Source organism: Bombina bombina, chromosome 7, assembly GCF_027579735.1.
Source record: "Bombina bombina isolate aBomBom1 chromosome 7, aBomBom1.pri, whole genome shotgun sequence".
Lineage (NCBI taxonomy): Eukaryota > Metazoa > Chordata > Amphibia > Anura > Bombinatoridae > Bombina > Bombina bombina.
The window spans coordinates 390771561-390788664 of NC_069505.1; the positions used below are offsets into that span (position 1 = coordinate 390771561).

Consider the following 17104-nt stretch of genomic DNA (forward strand, 5'->3'; position numbering starts at 1 on the left):
AAAGTAGGAGGGGGAGCGAATGGAATACCTGGTCTATCCCACTCCTTAGAAACAATGTCCGAAATCCTCTTAGGAACCGGAAAAACATCAGTGTAGGCAGGAACCTCTAGAAATCTGTCCATTTTACACAATTTCTCTGGAACTACAATAGGGTCCCAATCATCCAAAGTCGCTAAAACCTCCCTGAGCAACAAGCGGAGGTGTTCTAGTTTAAATTTAAAAGCCGTCATATTTGAGTCTGTCTGAGGGAACATCTTTCCTGAATCAGAAATCTCTCCCTCAGACAGCAAATCCCTCACCCCCAACTCAGAAGATTGTGAGGGTACATCTGATATGGATAATAAAGTGTCAGAGGGCCCAGCATTTGTTCTCACACCAGACCTACTGCACTTCCCCTGCAACCTAGGCAGCTTACATAAAACCTCTGTGAGGGTAGTATTCATAACTGCGGCCATATTTTGCAGGGTGAAAGAATTAGAAGCACTAGAAGTACTTGGTGTCGCGGGCGTTAATGGTTGTGACACTTGGGAAGAATTAGATGGCATAACCTGATTCCCTTCTGACTGAGAATCATCCTGCGACATACTTTTATCAGCTAAAATATGTTCTTTGCAATTTATTGACCTTTCAGTGCATGAGGGACACATTCTAAGTGGGGGTTCCACAATGGCTTCTAAACATATGGAACATTGACTTTCCACAATGTCAGACATGTTGAACAGGCTAGTAATGACTACAAACAAGCTTGAAAAACACTTTATTTAGTGAAAAAACAACAATCTTAAAAAACGGTACTGCGCCTTTAAGAGAAAAAAAAAACCATACACGTTCTGCAAAACTGCTTTAAAATACACCAAACTTTCCAAATTTTTGATAGCAGACTCAATTTGTGTAGTTAAGTTTGCCCCACAAGAAATTAAAACATTTAACCCTTTAATGTGCAAACCGGATTGAAATAAGGCCTAAATCCGGAAAAAACACCCCCAGCACCTCGCCACAGCCCTGCTGTGGCGCCTACCTGCCCTCAGGGATAGTAAATATGGGGTTAAAGCTTCGATTTGGCCCAAAACATTCACAAGGGCCCTCAGGAGTTGGAGCTTGCTGCTTGCTGAGTGAAAACAACTGCGCATCTGAGGCGCGAAAATAGGCCCCGTCCATCTCACTCGATGTCTCTACAGCCTCAAAGAACCGCACCATAGCTATTAGGTATGTATTTATTTTTAAATAGGAATTATTTAGGTAATAATTGTAAGGTTTATTTAGATTTATTTTAATTATATTTAAGTTAAGGGGGTTAGGGTTAGACTTATGCTTAGGGTTACGTTAGGGTTAGGTTTAGGGGTTAATATATTTATGTAGTGATGTGGGAGGCCAGAGATTATGGGTTAATAGTTTAATTTAGTATATTTCGTTGTGGGGCGCTTGCGGTTTAGTGGTTAATAGGTTTATTATAGCGGCGGTGTGGGCGGACGGCAGATTAGGGGTTAATAATATTAAAGTAGTGTTTGCGATGCGGAAGGGTGGCGGTTTAGGGGTTAATAGGTTTATTATAGTGGTGATGATGAAGAGGGGTTATTACATTTTAATAGTGGCAGCGATGTCCCGAGCGGCAGATTAGGGGTTAATAATTTTATTTTAGTATTTGCAATGCGGGAGGGCCTCGGTTTAGGGGTTAATAGGTAGTTTATGGGTGTTTAGTGTACTTTGTAGCAGTCTAGTTATGAGTTTTATGTTACAGCTTTGTAATGTAAAACTCATAACTACTGACTTTAGATGGCTCACTTTTTGGCCTCCCAGGCAAACTCGTAATACCGGCACTATGGAAGTCCCATTGAAAATTGACTTTTTTAAAAGTGCGGTACTGACGATGCGTGACAGCCAAAAAGGTGTGCGGTACACCTATACCTGCAAGACTTGTAATAGTGACGTTAGGGAAAAAGCAGCGTTATAAGGCATAACGATGCTTTTTCACTCATAACGCAAAACTCGTAATCTAGCTGAATGTTCGCCATTTTAACTGGCACAGGAAAAGTTACAGGGACCTTCCTGTCTTCATAAACCCTGTCTAATTTAGGGATCTTAGGTTCCTCAGGGAGTGTAGCCTCTGGAACCTCTAGTGTAAACAGAACCTCCTTTAATACAAAAAAACGCAGATGCTCAATTTAAAATCTAAAGGAGAGTTCCTTCGCTGAAGGAGGTTTAGAAACTGAAGTCTCCGACTCAGAAAGTTCACCCTCTGAAGCTACAGAGGTAAACTCATCCTCGGATAGCTGGGACATAGTAGCTAAATCCGACAAATATTTAGATGACTCTAGGTCAGGAGAACTATGTTTAACCTTTCTCTTGCGTTTGTTAGAGTGAGGTAAGGCACTCAGGGCCGCAAACACCGCTGATTGTAACTGTGCGGTAAAGTCCGCCGGAATAAAGTCCCCTCCAAATGCAGGATTTGTTGAGCCGCAGGGAACTGCACGTGGAGCAGGTAGTGTAAAAAGGGTAGTAATCTCTCTGGACCCAGATACCTGAGAGGTAGACGGCTCAGAGCGGCTAATAGCGCTATAAGTATTAACAGGCTTGTCTCCCTTCTTAGACTTTAGAACAGTGCTTAGGCAATTGGAACAAAATTGAGCGGGGGGGGGGGGGGCAAACCACAGCCTCCTCACAATATAAACATGAATTATTAATCAGTAGGAGCGGAACCTTCTAATGTAGTATCAGAGTCCTCCATAGCTAAGATATATTCACAAAAGGACAGACAAAAAGTAAACGCTTTTATTAAAAAAACGGCACCTTTATAATCCCAATGGCTGGGGCACTCACCACCTCCTAGACCCAGACAGCTTACAGTGAGAACACTCTCCTTAGGAGTGATGTCTGCAGCAGAATCGAAGTAAATGAAAAAAAAGCACCCGTTCACGTGCAGTGTAGGACAGGACTTCCCCTGCTATGAAAAAAGGCGCTAAGTTAGTATGAGCTGAGCAACAGTTAAAAACGAAAGTAAAACCTGTTTGTTCCAAGCCAAAAGCTCACAATCTATAAGCCCAAAAAAACTCTCACATTAAAGCAGTTATAAATAACCCCTATCTGTTCAAATAATCTCCCTGAAGGAGATATTAACCCTTGATCCTATCGAGGCATAAAGGATGGCCTGTGACCCTGTATAGCAAAAGTGTAAATATACATGGCCTTACCTCCAGGATCCAAGTGTGATAGTCTTGCAGCGACGCTTCTGACATGAACTTGAGTGTGTAACAGCAAGCAGTGAAACTCGTCAACACTGATTGCTCATGAGCTGTTAGACGACAGTGTGGATGGGTTCGCAGAAAAACTTTCCCTGCATCTCCAGACTCTAACTTTCATCCATACTCTCACTGAGAGGTTGACATGATTACTTAAAACTCCAGTCCTTTCTTGAAGGGAACATACCCATTACAGGACTATCCAAAATGTTCTGACACTTCTCTGCCACCTCCTATAGTGATGAAAGGCAAAGAATGACTGGGGGATAGGGGAAGTGGGAGTGATATTTAAGACTTTGGCTGGGGTGTCTTTGCCTCCTCCTGGTGGCCAGGTGTTGTATTTCCCAACAGTAAGGAAGGACGTTGTGGACTCTCCCTGCCTTATGGAAGGAAATCATGTTACCTCCAATTCACGTGAATGGACGTGTATTTTACACAGTCAGAAAACTCAGTGCTGCGTAAAAAAACAAGTAAAAGCTTGTATATTTGTGTGAAAACCACATGAGAGCTTGCAATTGGTCATTTTTATTTATTTATTAACTTATGAAAAATAATCATTGGTGACATAAAACACAAGGAAATACTATGTTTTGGTTGTGCTGCTGTCTTGGCTCCATTGCGTTTTTTGTAGCGTCATTAAACTTGTGTGGCTGAGACACTTCCATGTGGTTTTTGAATATCAATTTAAGACAATATAGCTGCTTTTTGGTCTAATAAATTACAAGTCCTTATTGTTTCCTGCAACAACCAATATGTTTGAGAAAGTATTTTGCTGTAATGTGTGATTTTGCAAAAAACGTTTGTAGCAATGTTATAAACACAATGTATACTATATTTTTAAAGCTTTCTTGCAAATTTGTTGCAATAAATACATGCACACAAACTACCTAGGTTTGCTCTTCAACAAAGGATACTGAAAAGAACAAATATGCGTTTAAATGTTCTTTTAATTAATATATTTTGAAAATTGCAACTTACCTTAAAGAGCTTTCTCACCAAAAGGAGGAAAATTTCTTGCCGAATGCTGACACAGCTAAAAATGGTGAGAGGAAAATAACGCATTTATTAAAGGAGTGAATTTGCGGTCATCTCTTCAGTCACTTAAAGGGGTAGAAAGGTCTAAATTTATATGTACACGGGTGAATTTTAATTTAAAATAGAATAATTTTTCAAATCTACTTAAAATAGCAAAAATGCTTCTAGTAAAATGCATTACTGTTTTCAGTGGCATATGTACATATACAGTGGCTTGTATAATACAAATTACGTCTTCCCTGACAACACACTGCACATCACCTGCGGGGAAACCTCAGTATTGTATTTTGTGATAAATTAGTTAATTGTGCTTTTCTTTTCTGGCGTCAATCAAAGTATGCAAAAATCCCTTTAAAACACATTTATAATATTATATGTCAACATCCATAGACACTGTATGTTATGTATACTTAGTATGTTAACTCAATTCAAAATCATATCAAAATGAATAAACCTTTCTGATAAAATTATTATTATCAGGTATTTGTAGAGGGCCAACAGATTCCGCAGCGCTATGACATACAGTAGGTGGTATACAAAATAACATTTACAGGGGTCAAGTGGATAGAGGGCCCTGCCGAGAGTTGCACTGTTGTAGTCGGCTCTTATGAATGTGAACTACAAACAGCTGGGCTCATAGGCTTACATGCTATAGGGTTTAAGGGGATAGCAGTGGAGGTAGAACGGTTAGTGTAGGTCAGGGGTGTCCAAACTTTGCTCTCCAGAGGTTTTGAAACTACATTTCCCATGATGCTCAGCTAGATAAAATGCTGGCTGAGCATCATCGGAAATGTGGTTCCAAATCCTCTGGAGAGCAAAGTTTGGACACCCCTGGTGTAGGTTGTATGCATTCCTGAATAGTAGAGTCATCGGGGAAGCTTTCAAATCTAGGGGAGAGTCTTGTGGAGTGAGGTAGAGAGTTCCATAAAATGGGAGCCAGTCTGGAAAAGTCGAAGGGGACGGGAGGGAGAGTATCTGGAGACAAGGTTTTAGGTGTAGGGGGGAACAGTGCAGTTGAGGGCTTTGTGTGTCAGTGAGAATTTTGTGTTTAATCCTGGAGGCAAGAGGAAGCCAGTGAAGGGATTGGTATAGAGGAGCAGCAGATGAAGAGTGATGTGTAAGGAAGATGATGAGACCAGAGAGGATGGAGTTGCAGTAGTCGAGGCGGGAAAGGTTGAGAGAGTGGAATAAAATCTTAGTTGTGTCTTGTGTAAGGAAATGTCTAATTTTAGAGATGTTTTTAAGGTGTAAGCGGCAGGCTTTAGCCAAGGACAAGCAGGCCCATTTATCAAGCTCCGTACGGAGCTTGAAGGGCCGTGTTTCTGGCGAGTCTTCAGACTCGCCAGAAACACAAGTTATGAAGCAGCGGTCTAAAGACCGCTGCTTCATAACCCTGTCCGCCTGCTCTGAGCAGGCGGACAGTAATCGCCGGAAATCAACCCAATCGAATACGATCGGGTTATTGACACCCCCCTGCTGGCGGCCGATTGGCCGCGAGTCAGCAGGGGGCGGCGTTGCACCAGCAGCTCTTGTGAGCTGCTGGTGCAATGTTAAATGCGGAGAGCGTATTGCTCTCCGCATTTAGCGAGGTCTTGCGGACCTGATCCGCAGTGTCGGATCAGGTCCGCAAGCCCTTTGATAAATGGGCCCCTTAATGTGATAAGTGAAAGAGAGATCTGAGTCAAGTGTGACCCCAAGACATCGGGCATGTGGGGTTGGGGTAATGATGGAGTTATCAACAGTTATAGAGAAATGGGGGGTGGAGATTTTGGGAGAAGGGGGAAAATAAGGAGCTCAGTTTTGGAGAGATTTAGCTTGAATTTCAGTGATTGTTGCAAAATATAGCAACTAAATAAATAATTAATTTGTGCACAGTTGAATGTTTACAATTAAAGGGATATGAAACCCAATTTTTTAATAAAATTGTGGAATTCATTACCAAAGGAGGTAGTAAATGCCAATACCCTAGATACATTTAAAAAATGTTGGATACATTTCTGTCTAGAAACAAAATTCATGTATATGATTGCTAGGGGCATATTTACCAAGCTCCGTATGGAGCTTAAGGCTCCTGAAGGCTCGCCGGAAACAGAAGTTATTAAGCAGCGATCTAAAGACCACTGCTCCATAACTTGTCCGCCTGCTCTGAGGTAAGTTTATATAAGTATAAACTTACCTGTGAAATAAAACAAATCCTAAAATTAAACTATAAATTAACCTAACATAACTATTCTAATAAAATAAAATAAGCTAACAATTAAAAATCCTAAATTACATGATTAAAAAAACCTAACTCTACGAAAAAATAAAAAACCTAAATTACACATTTTAAAAAACCTAATACTACGAAAAAAAAAAATCCAACATTACAAAAAAAACGCTAAAATTATGAAAAATAAAAAAACACACAGATTACAAAACTAAAAAACAAAATTATCCAAAATAATAAAAATTACACCTAATCTAATAGCCCTATAAAAACAAAAAAGCCCCCCCAAAATAAAAACACCCCCTAACCTAACAATAATCTACCAATAGCCCATAAAAGGGTCTTTTGTAGGGCATTGCCCTAAGTTAAACAGCTTTTTAACCTAAAAAAATGACAAAGTCCCCCATAATGGTAAAACCCCCCACCAAACCAACCCCCCAAATAAAAAACCTAAGTCTAAAACAATCCTAAGCTACCTATTGCCCCATAAGGGGCATTTGTATGGGCATTGCCCTTAAAAGGGCATTGAGCTCTTTTACTGCCCATCAAAACCCTAATCTAAAAAAAAACAACACACCAAAAAGTAAAAAAAATAACTAACACTAAACCCAGAAAATCTATTCATGGTTCCTGAAGTCCGGACATCCATCTTCATCCAGGCGGCAACATCTTAATCCATCGTGGGGGCATCTTATATCTTCATCCCGGTGTTACGGAGCTGTGAAGGCGCAGAGAATCTTTGCCGGTGGCACGGACATCCTGCGTGGAGGATCCTCTTCATATGGTCACCGCCGCACACTGAAGCTTGATTGCAAGGTACCCGTTTAAATATGGGGTAGCTTGTATTCCTATTGGCTGACATTTTCAATAAGATGAGAGCTACTGAAATCCTATTGGCTGATTTGAACAGCCAATAGGATTTCAGTAGCTCTCATCCTATTGGCTGATATGTAAATGCCAACCAATTGGAATGCAAGGTACCCCATATTTAAAAGGGTACCGTGCATTTAAGCTTCAGTGTACGGTGGTGATCGTATTAAGAGGATCCTCCACGCTGGATGTCCGCGCCACCAGCAAAGACGCTCCGCGCCTCCACAGCTTTGTGACACAGGGATGAAAAAAAAAAAAGATGCCCCCATGATGGATCAAGATGTCACTGCCTGGATGAAGACTTCTCGCCCTCTGGATGAAGATGGATGTCTGGACTTCAGGAACCGTGAATAGATTTTCTGGGGTTAGGGTTAGGTTTTTTTTTTTAAATTTTGGGGTGCTTTTTTTTTAGATTAGGGTTTTGATGGGCAGTAAAAAAGCTGAATGCCCTTTTAAGGGCAGTAAAAGAGCTAAATATCCTTTTAAGGACAATGCCCATACAAATGCCCCTTTAGTGACAATGGGTAGCTTAGCTTTTATTTAGACTTAGGTTTTGGGGGAACTTTGTAATTTATTGGAGGTAAAATAGCTATTTAACTTAGGCAATGCCCTACAAAAGGGCCTTGTGAGGGCTATTGGTAGTTTATTGTTAGGTTAGGTGGTGTTTTTATTTTGGGGGGGCTTTTTTATTTTTATAGGTTTTTTTATTTTATTTGTAGTGCTAGGATTATTTAATATTGTAATGTTAGGTTTTTTATTTTTCATTTATTTTATTTATTTAATTGTTTAATTTATAGTTTACATTTAGTTTTTTTTTATTTCACAGGTAAGTTTTTATTTATTTAAATATATTTTTATTGTAAGTTTAATTTAAAGTTAGGGGTTTTTAGGTTTATGGGTTCATATTTTAATTTAGTGTGTTGCGATGTGGGGGACAGGTGGTTTAGGAGTTAATATGTTTAGTTTAGTCTTTGCGATGTGGGGGCCCGACGGTGTAGGGGTTAATAGATTTAGTTTATTAGTACCGATGTGGGAGGCCGGCGGTTTAGGGGTTAATAGATTTTGTTTATTGGTACCGATGTGGGAGGCCGGCGATTTAGGGGTTAATAATTTTATTTAGTGTTGGCAATGTTGGGGGCGGTGGTTTAGGGGTTAATAGCTTTAATTAATGTTGGCGATGTCGGGGCGGCGGTTTAGGGGTTAATATTTTTATTTAGTATCAGCGATGTTGGGGGCAGCGGATTAGGGGTGTTTAGACTAGGGGTCAATTTATTATTGTGCAGAAGGACATGATAAGATGTAGCGTATCATGTCCGCCGCACATTGATAAATGCCGACAGCATACGCTGTCAGCATTTATCATTGCACCAGCAGTTCTTGTGAATGTGTGTGTATGAGCAGGTTTGGGCATGTGTGCATGGTGTAAGCGGGTTTGGACATGTGCATGTGAGAGCGGGCTTGGGCATGTGTGCATGTGTGTGTGTGAGCCGGCTTGGACATGTGTGTGTGTGTGTGTGCGCATGTGTGTGTGAGTGGGCTGGGGCGTGTGTGTGTGTGCATGTGTGTATGAGCAGGCTCAGGTATATGTGTGCATGTGTGTGTGAGCGGGCTCGGGTATGTGTGTGTGAGCGGGCTTGGGTATGTGTGTGCATGTGTGTGTGAGCTAGCTTCGGGATGTGTGTGTGTGTGAGAGGGCTCAGAATGTGTGTGTGCATGTGTGTGTGAGAGGGCTCAGAATGTGTGTGTGTGCGTGCATGTGTGTGTGAGCTGGCTCAGGGATGTGTGTGTGCGCAAGTGTGGGTGAGAGGGCTCAGAATGTGTGTGTGTGCATGTGTGTGTGAGCGGGCTCGGCATGTGTGTGTGTGCATGTGTGTGTGAGCGGGCTCGGAATGTGTGTGTGTGAGCGGGCTCGGCATGTGTGTGCATGTGTGTGAGTGGGCTCTGGGATGTGCATGTGTGTGTGAGCAGACTTGGCATGTATGTGTGTGTGCATGTGTGTGTGAGCGAGCTCAGAATGTGTGTGTGCATGTGTGTGTGAGCGGGCTCGGCATGTGTGTGTGTGCGCATGTGTGTGTGTGTGAGCGGGCTCGGCATGTGTGTGTGTGAGCGGGCTCGGCATGTGTGTGCATGTGTGTGAGTGGGCTCTGGAATGTGCATGTGTGTGTGAGCGGGCTCGGCATGTGTGTGTGTGAGCGGGCTCGGCATGTGTGTGCATGTGTGTGAGTGGGCTCTGGAATGTGCATGTGTGTGTGAGCAGGCTTGGCATGTGTGTGTGCGCAGGCTTGGCATGTGTGTGCATGTGTGTGTGAGCGGGCTCGGCATGTGTGTGTGCGCATGTGTGTGTGAGCGGGCTCGGCATGTGTGTGCATGTGCGGGCTCGGCATGTGTGTGTGTGCATGTGTGTGAGTGGGCTCTGGGATGTGCATGTGTTTGAGCAGGCGTGACATGTGTGTATGTGCGCATGTGTGTGTGAGCGGGCTGGGGCATGTGTGTGTATGAGCAGGCTCAGGTATGTGTGTGTGAGCGGGCTCGGGTATGTGTGTGCATGTGTGTGTGAGCTGGCTCAGAATGTGTGTGTGTGCATGTGTGTGTGATCGGGCTGGGGCATGTGTGTGTGTGCATGTGTGTATGAGCAGGCTCAGGTATGTGTGTGCATGTGTGTGTGAGCGTGCTCGGGTATGTGTGTGTGAGCGTGCTCGGGTATATGTGTGTGAGCGGGTTCGGGTATGTGTGTGTGAGCGGGCTTGGGTATGTGTGTGTGAGCGGGCTCGGGTATGTGTGTGCATGTGTGTGTGAGCTGGCTCAGAATGTGTGTGTGTGCATGTGTGTGTGATCGGGCTGGGGAATGTGTGTGTGTGCATGTGTGTATGAGCAGGCTCAGGTATGTGTGTGCATGTGTGTGTGAGCGTGCTCGGGTATGTGTGTGTGAGCGGGTTCGGGTATGTGTGTGCATGTGTGTGTGAGCGTGCTCGGGTATGTGTGAGTGAGCGGGTTCGGGTATGTGTGTGCATGTGTGTGTGAGTGGGCTCTGGGATGTGCATGTGTGTGTGAGCAGACTTGGCATGTGTGTGTGTGTGTGTGCATGTGTGTGTGAGCGAGCTCGGGTATGTGTGTGTGAGCGGGTTCGGGTATGTGTGTGCATGTGTGTGTGAGCTGGCTCAGGGATGTGTGTGTGTGAGAGGGCTCAGAATGTGTGTGTGTGAGAGGGCTCAGAATGTGTGTGTGTGCATGTGTGTGAGTGGGCTCTGCTCTGGGATGTGCATGTGTGTGTGTGTGTGCATGCGTGTGTGAGAGGGCTTAGAATGTGTGTGTGTGCATGTGTGTGTGTGAGCGGGCTCGGCATGTGTGTGCATGTGCGGGCTCGGCATGTGTGTGTGTGCATGTGTGTGAGTGGGCTCTGGGATGTGCATGTGTTTGAGCAGGCGTGACATGTGTGTATGTGCGCATGTGTGTGTGAGCGGGCTGGGGCATGTGTGTGTATGAGCAGGCTCAGGTATGTGTGTGTGAGCGGGCTCGGGTATGTGTGTGCATGTGTGTGTGAGCTGGCTCAGAATGTGTGTGTGTGCATGTGTGTGTGATCGGGCTGGGGCATGTGTGTGTGTGCATGTGTGTATGAGCAGGCTCAGGTATGTGTGTGCATGTGTGTGTGAGCGTGCTCGGGTATGTGTGTGTGAGCGTGCTCGGGTATATGTGTGTGAGCGGGTTCGGGTATGTGTGTGTGAGCGGGCTCGGGTATGTGTGTGTGAGCGGGCTCGGGTATGTGTGTGCATGTGTGTGTGAGCTGGCTCAGAATGTGTGTGTGTGCATGTGTGTGTGATCGGGCTGGGGCATGTGTGTGTGTGCATGTGTGTATGAGCAGGCTCAGGTATGTGTGTGCATGTGTGTGTGAGCGTGCTCGGGTATGTGTGTGTGAGCGGGTTCGGGTATGTGTGTGCATGTGTGTGTGAGCGTGCTCGGGTATGTGTGTGTGAGCGGGTTCGGGTATGTGTGTGCATGTGTGTGTGAGTGGGCTCTGGGATGTGCATGTGTGTGTGAGCAGACTTGGCATGTGTGTGTGTGTGTGCATGTGTGTGTGAGCGAGCTCGGGTATGTGTGTGTGAGCGGGTTCGGGTATGTGTGTGCATGTGTGTGTGAGCTGGCTCAGGGATGTGTGTGTGTGAGAGGGCTCAGAATGTGTGTGTGTGAGAGGGCTCAGAATGTGTGTGTGTGCATGTGTGTGAGTGGGCTCTGCTCTGGGATGTGCATGTGTGTGTGCATGCGTGTGTGAGAGGGCTTAGAATGTGTGTGTGTGCATGTGTGTGTGTGAGCGGGCTCGAAATGTGTGTGTGTGTGCATGTGTGTGTGAGCGGGCTTGGCATGTGTGTGTGTGAGCAGGCTCGGCATGTGTGTGTGTGCATGTGTGTGTGAGCGGGCTCGGCATGTGTGTGTGAGCAGGCTCGAAATGTGTGTGTGTGTGCATGTGTGTGTGAGCGGGCTCGGCATGTGTGTGTGTGCATGTGTGTGTGAGCGAGCTCGGCATGTATGTGTGTGCATGTGTGTGTGAGCGGGCTCGGCATGTGTGTGTGCATGTGTGTGTGAGCGGGCTCGGCATGTGTGTGTGTGCATGTGTGTGTGAGCGGGCTCGGCATGTGTGTGTGTGAGCGGGCTTGGCATGCATGTGCATGTGTGTGAGTGGGCTCTGGGAAGTGCATGTGTGTGTGAGCAGGCTTGACATGTGTGTATGTGCGCATGTGTGTGTGAGCTGGCTTGTCATGTGTGTGTGTGCATGTGTGTGTGTGTGAGCGGGCTCGGCATGTGTGTGTGTGCATGTGTGTGTGAGCGGGCTCGGCATGTGTGTGCATGTGTGTGTGAGCAGGCTTGCCATGTGTGTGTGCGCGCATGTGTGTGTGAGCAGGCTCGGTATGTGTGTGTGTGCATGTGTGTGTGAGCGGGCTCGAAATGTGTGTATGTGCATGTGTGTGTGAGCGGGCTCGGCATGTGTGTGTGCGCATGTGTGTGTGTGAGCGGGCTCGGCATGTGTGTGCATGTGTGTGTGAGCATGTGTGTGTGAGCGGGCTCGGCATGTGTGTGTGTGAGCGGGCTCGGCATGTATGTGCATGTGAGCATGTGTGTGTGAGCGGGCTCGGCATGTGTGTGTGTGAGCGGGCTCGGCATGTATGTGCATGTGTGTGAGTGGGCTCTGGGATGTGCATGTGTGTGTGAGCAGGCTTGACATGTGTGTATGTGCGCATGTGTGTGTGAGCAGGCTTGACATGTGTGTATTTGTGCATGTGTGTGTGAGCAGGCTTGACATGTGTGTATGTGCGCATGTGTGTGAGTGGGCTCTGGGATGTGCATGTGTTTGTGAGCAGGCTTGACATGTGTGTGTGTGCATGTGTGTGTGAGCGGGCTCGGCATGTGTGTGTGTGAGCAGGCTCGGCATGTGTGTGCATGTGCTCTGGGATGTGCATGTGTGTGTGTGAGCGGGCTCGGTATGTGTGTGCATGTGTGTGAGTGGGCTCTGGGATGTGCATGTGTGTGTGTGTGTGTGTGAGCGGGCTCGGCATGTGTGTGCATGGGCTCTGGGATGTGCATGTGTGTGTGTGAGCAGGCTCGGCATGTGTGTGTATGTGAGCGGCTCAGCATGTGTGTGAGTGGGCTCTGGGATGTGTGTGTGCATGTGTGTGTGAGCGGGCTCAGGGTTGTGTGTGTGCATGTGTGTGAGCGGGCTCAGGCATGTGTGTGTGCATGCATGTGTGTGTGAACGGGCTCAAGGATGTGTGTGTGTATGTGTGTGTAAGAAGGCTCGGGCATGTGTCTGTGTGTGTGTGTGTGTGCGTGAACGGGCTCAAGGATGTGTATGTGTGCATGTGTGTGTTGAGCGGCCTGAGGAATGTGTGTGTGACTAGGCTCGGGCAAGTGTGTGCATGTGTGTGTGTGTGAGCGGTGCTCTGGGTATGTGTGTGCATGTGTGTATGAGCGGGCTTGAGATGTTTGAGCCCTGGTGTGAGCGGGCTTGGGGTAAATGTGTATGTGTGTATGTGCGCATGTGTGTGTGAGCTGGTTTGTCATGTGTGTGTGTGCATGTGTGTGTGTGTGTGTGAGCGGGCTCGGCATGTGTGTGTGTGCATGTGTGTGTGAGCGGGCTCGGCATGTGTGTGCATGTGTGTGTGAGCAGGCTTGGCATGTGTGTGTGCACATGTGTGTGTGAGCAGGCTCGGCATGTGTGTGTGTGCATGTGTGTGTGAGCGGGCTCGAAATGTGTGTATGTGCATGTGTGTGTGAGCGGGCTCAGGGATGTGTATGTGTGCATGTGTGTGTGAGCGGGCTCGTGTATGTGTATGCGTGAGCGGGTTAGGGTATGTGTGTGCATGTGTGTGTGAGCGGGCTTGGGTATGTGTGTGCATGTGTGTGTGAGCAGGCTCATGGATGTGTATGTGTGCATGTGTGTGTTGAGCGGCCTGAGGAATGTGTGTGTGTGTAAATGTGTATGTGTGTATGTGCATGTGTGTGTTGAGCGGCCTGAGGAATGTGTGTGTGACTAGGCTCGGGCAAGTGTGTGCTTGGGTGTGTGTGTGAGCGGTGCTCGGGTATGTGTGTGCATGTGTGTATGAGCGGGCTTGAGTATGTGTGTGCATGTGTGTGTGAGCGGGCTCGGGTATGTGTGTGCATGTGTTTGTGAGCAGGCTCAGGGATGTGTATGTGTGCATGTGTGTGTGAGCGGGCTCGTGTATGTGTATGCGTGAGCGGGTTAGGGTATGTGTGTGCATGTGTGTGTGAGCGGGCTTGGGTATGTGTGTGCATGTGTGTGTGAGCAGGCTCATGGATGTGTATGTGTGCATGTGTGTGTTGAGCGGCCTGAGGAATGTGTGTGTGTGTAAATGTGTATGTGTGTATGTGCGCATGTGTGTGTGAGCTGGTTTGTCATGTGTGTGTGTGCATGTGTGTGTGTGTGTGTGAGCGGGCTCGGCATGTGTGTGTGTGCATGTGTGTGTGAGCGGGCTCGGCATGTGTGTGCATGTGTGTGTGAGCAGGCTTGGCATGTGTGTGTGCACATGTGTGTGTGAGCAGGCTCGGCATGTGTGTGTGTGCATGTGTGTGTGAGCGGGCTCGAAATGTGTGTATGTGCATGTGTGTGTGAGCGGGCTCAGGGATGTGTATGTGTGCATGTGTGTGTGAGCGGGCTCGTGTATGTGTATGCGTGAGCGGGTTAGGGTATGTGTGTGCATGTGTGTGTGAGCGGGCTTGGGTATGTGTGTGCATGTGTGTGTGAGCAGGCTCATGGATGTGTATGTGTGCATGTGTGTGTTGAGCGGCCTGAGGAATGTGTGTGTGTGTAAATGTGTATGTGTGTATGTGCGCATGTGTGTGTGAGCTGGTTTGTCATGTGTGTGTGTGTGTGCATGTGTGTGTGTGTGTGAGCGGGCTCGGCATGTGTGTGTGTGCATGTGTGTGTGAGCGGGCTCGGCATGTGTGTGCATGTGTGTGTGAGCAGACTTGGCATGTGTGTGTGCACATGTGTGTGTGAGCAGGCTCGGCATGTGTGTGTGAGCGGGCTCGAAATGTGTGTATGTGCATGTGTGTGTGAGCGGGCTCGGCATGTGTGTGTGCGCATGTGTGTGTGAGCGGGCTCGGCATGTGTATGCATGTGTGTGTGAGCATGTGTGTGTGAGCGGGCTCGGCATGTGTGTGTGTGAGCGGGCTCGGCATGTATGTGCATGTGTGTGAGTGGGCTCTGGGATGTGCATGTGTGTGTGAACAGGCTTGACATGTGCGCATGTGTGTGTGAGCAGGCTTGACATGTGTGTATGTGTGCATGTGTGTGTGAGCAGGCTTGACATGTGTGTATGTGCGCATGTGTGTGAGTGAGCTCTGGGATGTGCATGTGTGTGTGAGCAGGCTTGACATGTGTGTGTATGCATGTGTGTGTGAGCAGGCTCGGCATGTGTGTGCATGTGCTCTGGGATGTGCATGTGTGTGTGTGAGCGGGCTCGGTATGTGTGTGCATGTGTGTGAGTGGGCTCTGGGATGTGCATGTGTGTGTGTGTGAGCGGGCTCGGCATGTGTGTGCATGTGTGTGAGTGGGCTCTGGGATGTGCATGTGTGTGTGTGAGCGGGCTCGGCATGTGTGTGTATGTGAGCGGCTCAGCATGTGTGTGAGTGGGCTCTGGGATATGTGTGTGTGCATGTGTGTGTGAGCGGGCTCAGGGTTGTGTGTGTGCATGTGTGTGAGCGGGCTCAGGCATGTGTGTGTGCATGCATGTGTGTGTGAACGGGCTCAAGGATGTGTGTGTGTATGTGTGTGTAAGAAGGCTCGGGCATGTGTCTGTGTGTGTGTGTGCGTGAACGGGCTCAAGGATGTGTGTGTGTGTGTGTGTGTGTGTGACTAGGCTCGGGCAAGTGTGTGCTTGGGTGTGTGTGTGAGCGGTGCTCGGATATGTGTGTGCATGTGTGTATGAGCGGGCTTGGGTATGTGTGTGCATGTGTGTGTGAGCGGGCTCGGGTATGTGTGTGCATGTGTTTGTGAGCAGGCTCAGGGATGTGTATGTGTGCATGTGTGTGTGAGCGGGCTCGTGTATGTGTATGCGTGAGCGGGTTAGGGTATGTGTGTGCATGTGTGTGTGAGCAGGCTTGGGTATGTGTGTGCATGTGTGTGTGAGCAGGCTCATGGATGTGTATGTGTGCATGTGTGTGTTGAGCGGCCTGAGGAATGTGTGTGTGTGTAAATGTGTGTGTGTGAATGGGCTCGGGCATGTGTGTTTGTACATGTGTGTGTGTGAGCAGGCTCAGGGATGTATGTGTGAGGATGTGTGTATGAGCGGGCTCAGGCATGTGTGTGTGTGCATGTGTGTATGAGCGGGCTTGGGCATGTGTGTGTGTGCATGTGTGTATGAGCGGGCTCGGGCATGTGTGTGTGTGTGTGTGTGCATGTGTGTATGAGCGGGCTCAGGCATGTGTGTGTGCATGTGTGTTTGAGCGGGCTCTGGGATGTGTGTGTGTATGTGTGCATGAGCGGGCTCAGGAGTGTGTGTGTGTGTGTGTGTGCATGTGTGTATGAGCGGCTCAGGAGTGTGTGTGTGTGCATGTTTGTGGTCTTACAAACCACCATTGAAAAAAAATGATTATTTCCTATGAAATTACTACAGCAAAAAACAGCTCTGTGGTTGTTGGAGACACTGCTTCCTTATAATCATCAGCCATTACAGTAATAGCATAATAATCCATCTCACCTTCGGTTAGTTTGCCTGCTTGTTCCGCCGCTCCTCCTGGGAGGATCTTGGAGAACACACTCTCCCCTTCGGAACCTGACTGTCCAGATGCCATACCAGCTGTGCCTACAGGTGTTGTCATTGGTTTTTGACCAATTTTAATACCTAAGGAAGACAGAAAATAAAACAAGGTGCTTCCACTCCAAAAAACAAACAAACAATAAATAAATAAAGCAATATTTTTGGTATAAAGCTACCAATGTGCAACATAAAGGGACTATTTTAACTATTTTTTAAATTACTTTGCATACAAAAATTACAATTTACAGTCACCTATTAGTACATTATTGTGAGATTTATATGAACTTAAATGGCCAAGTCCAGTTTCTTTTCTGAAGGATAAAAAATAAGTCTTATAAAGTCATGTTACCTTCTTGCACCTGAAAGAGACATATTTAAATGTCTTATTTTTCTGTTTGCTCTTTTGTAAAATGGATGTTCATGCACTAAGGGGAAAAAAAGTTATTTTTCTTTTTTGTATTATGATTTTGAGGTGTTTCATTGCA

The 17104-nt window shown here is 46.8% G+C and overlaps 1 protein-coding gene across 1 annotated transcript in view; it reads right to left on the reverse strand.

Annotated features, from left to right (window-relative positions):
- BSN (bassoon presynaptic cytomatrix protein) overlaps nt 1–17104 on the reverse strand; it is a 551915-nt gene that overhangs the window by 110116 nt on the left and 424695 nt on the right. The window contains exons 8-9 of the mRNA XM_053689411.1: nt 16560–16703; nt 4215–4269 (exon numbers count right to left, since the gene is read on the reverse strand). Coding sequence (XP_053545386.1) covers nt 4229–4269; nt 16560–16703 — 185 coding nt within the window. The 3' untranslated portion in view covers nt 4215–4228. The remainder of the gene's footprint in view (nt 1–4214; nt 4270–16559; nt 16704–17104) is intronic.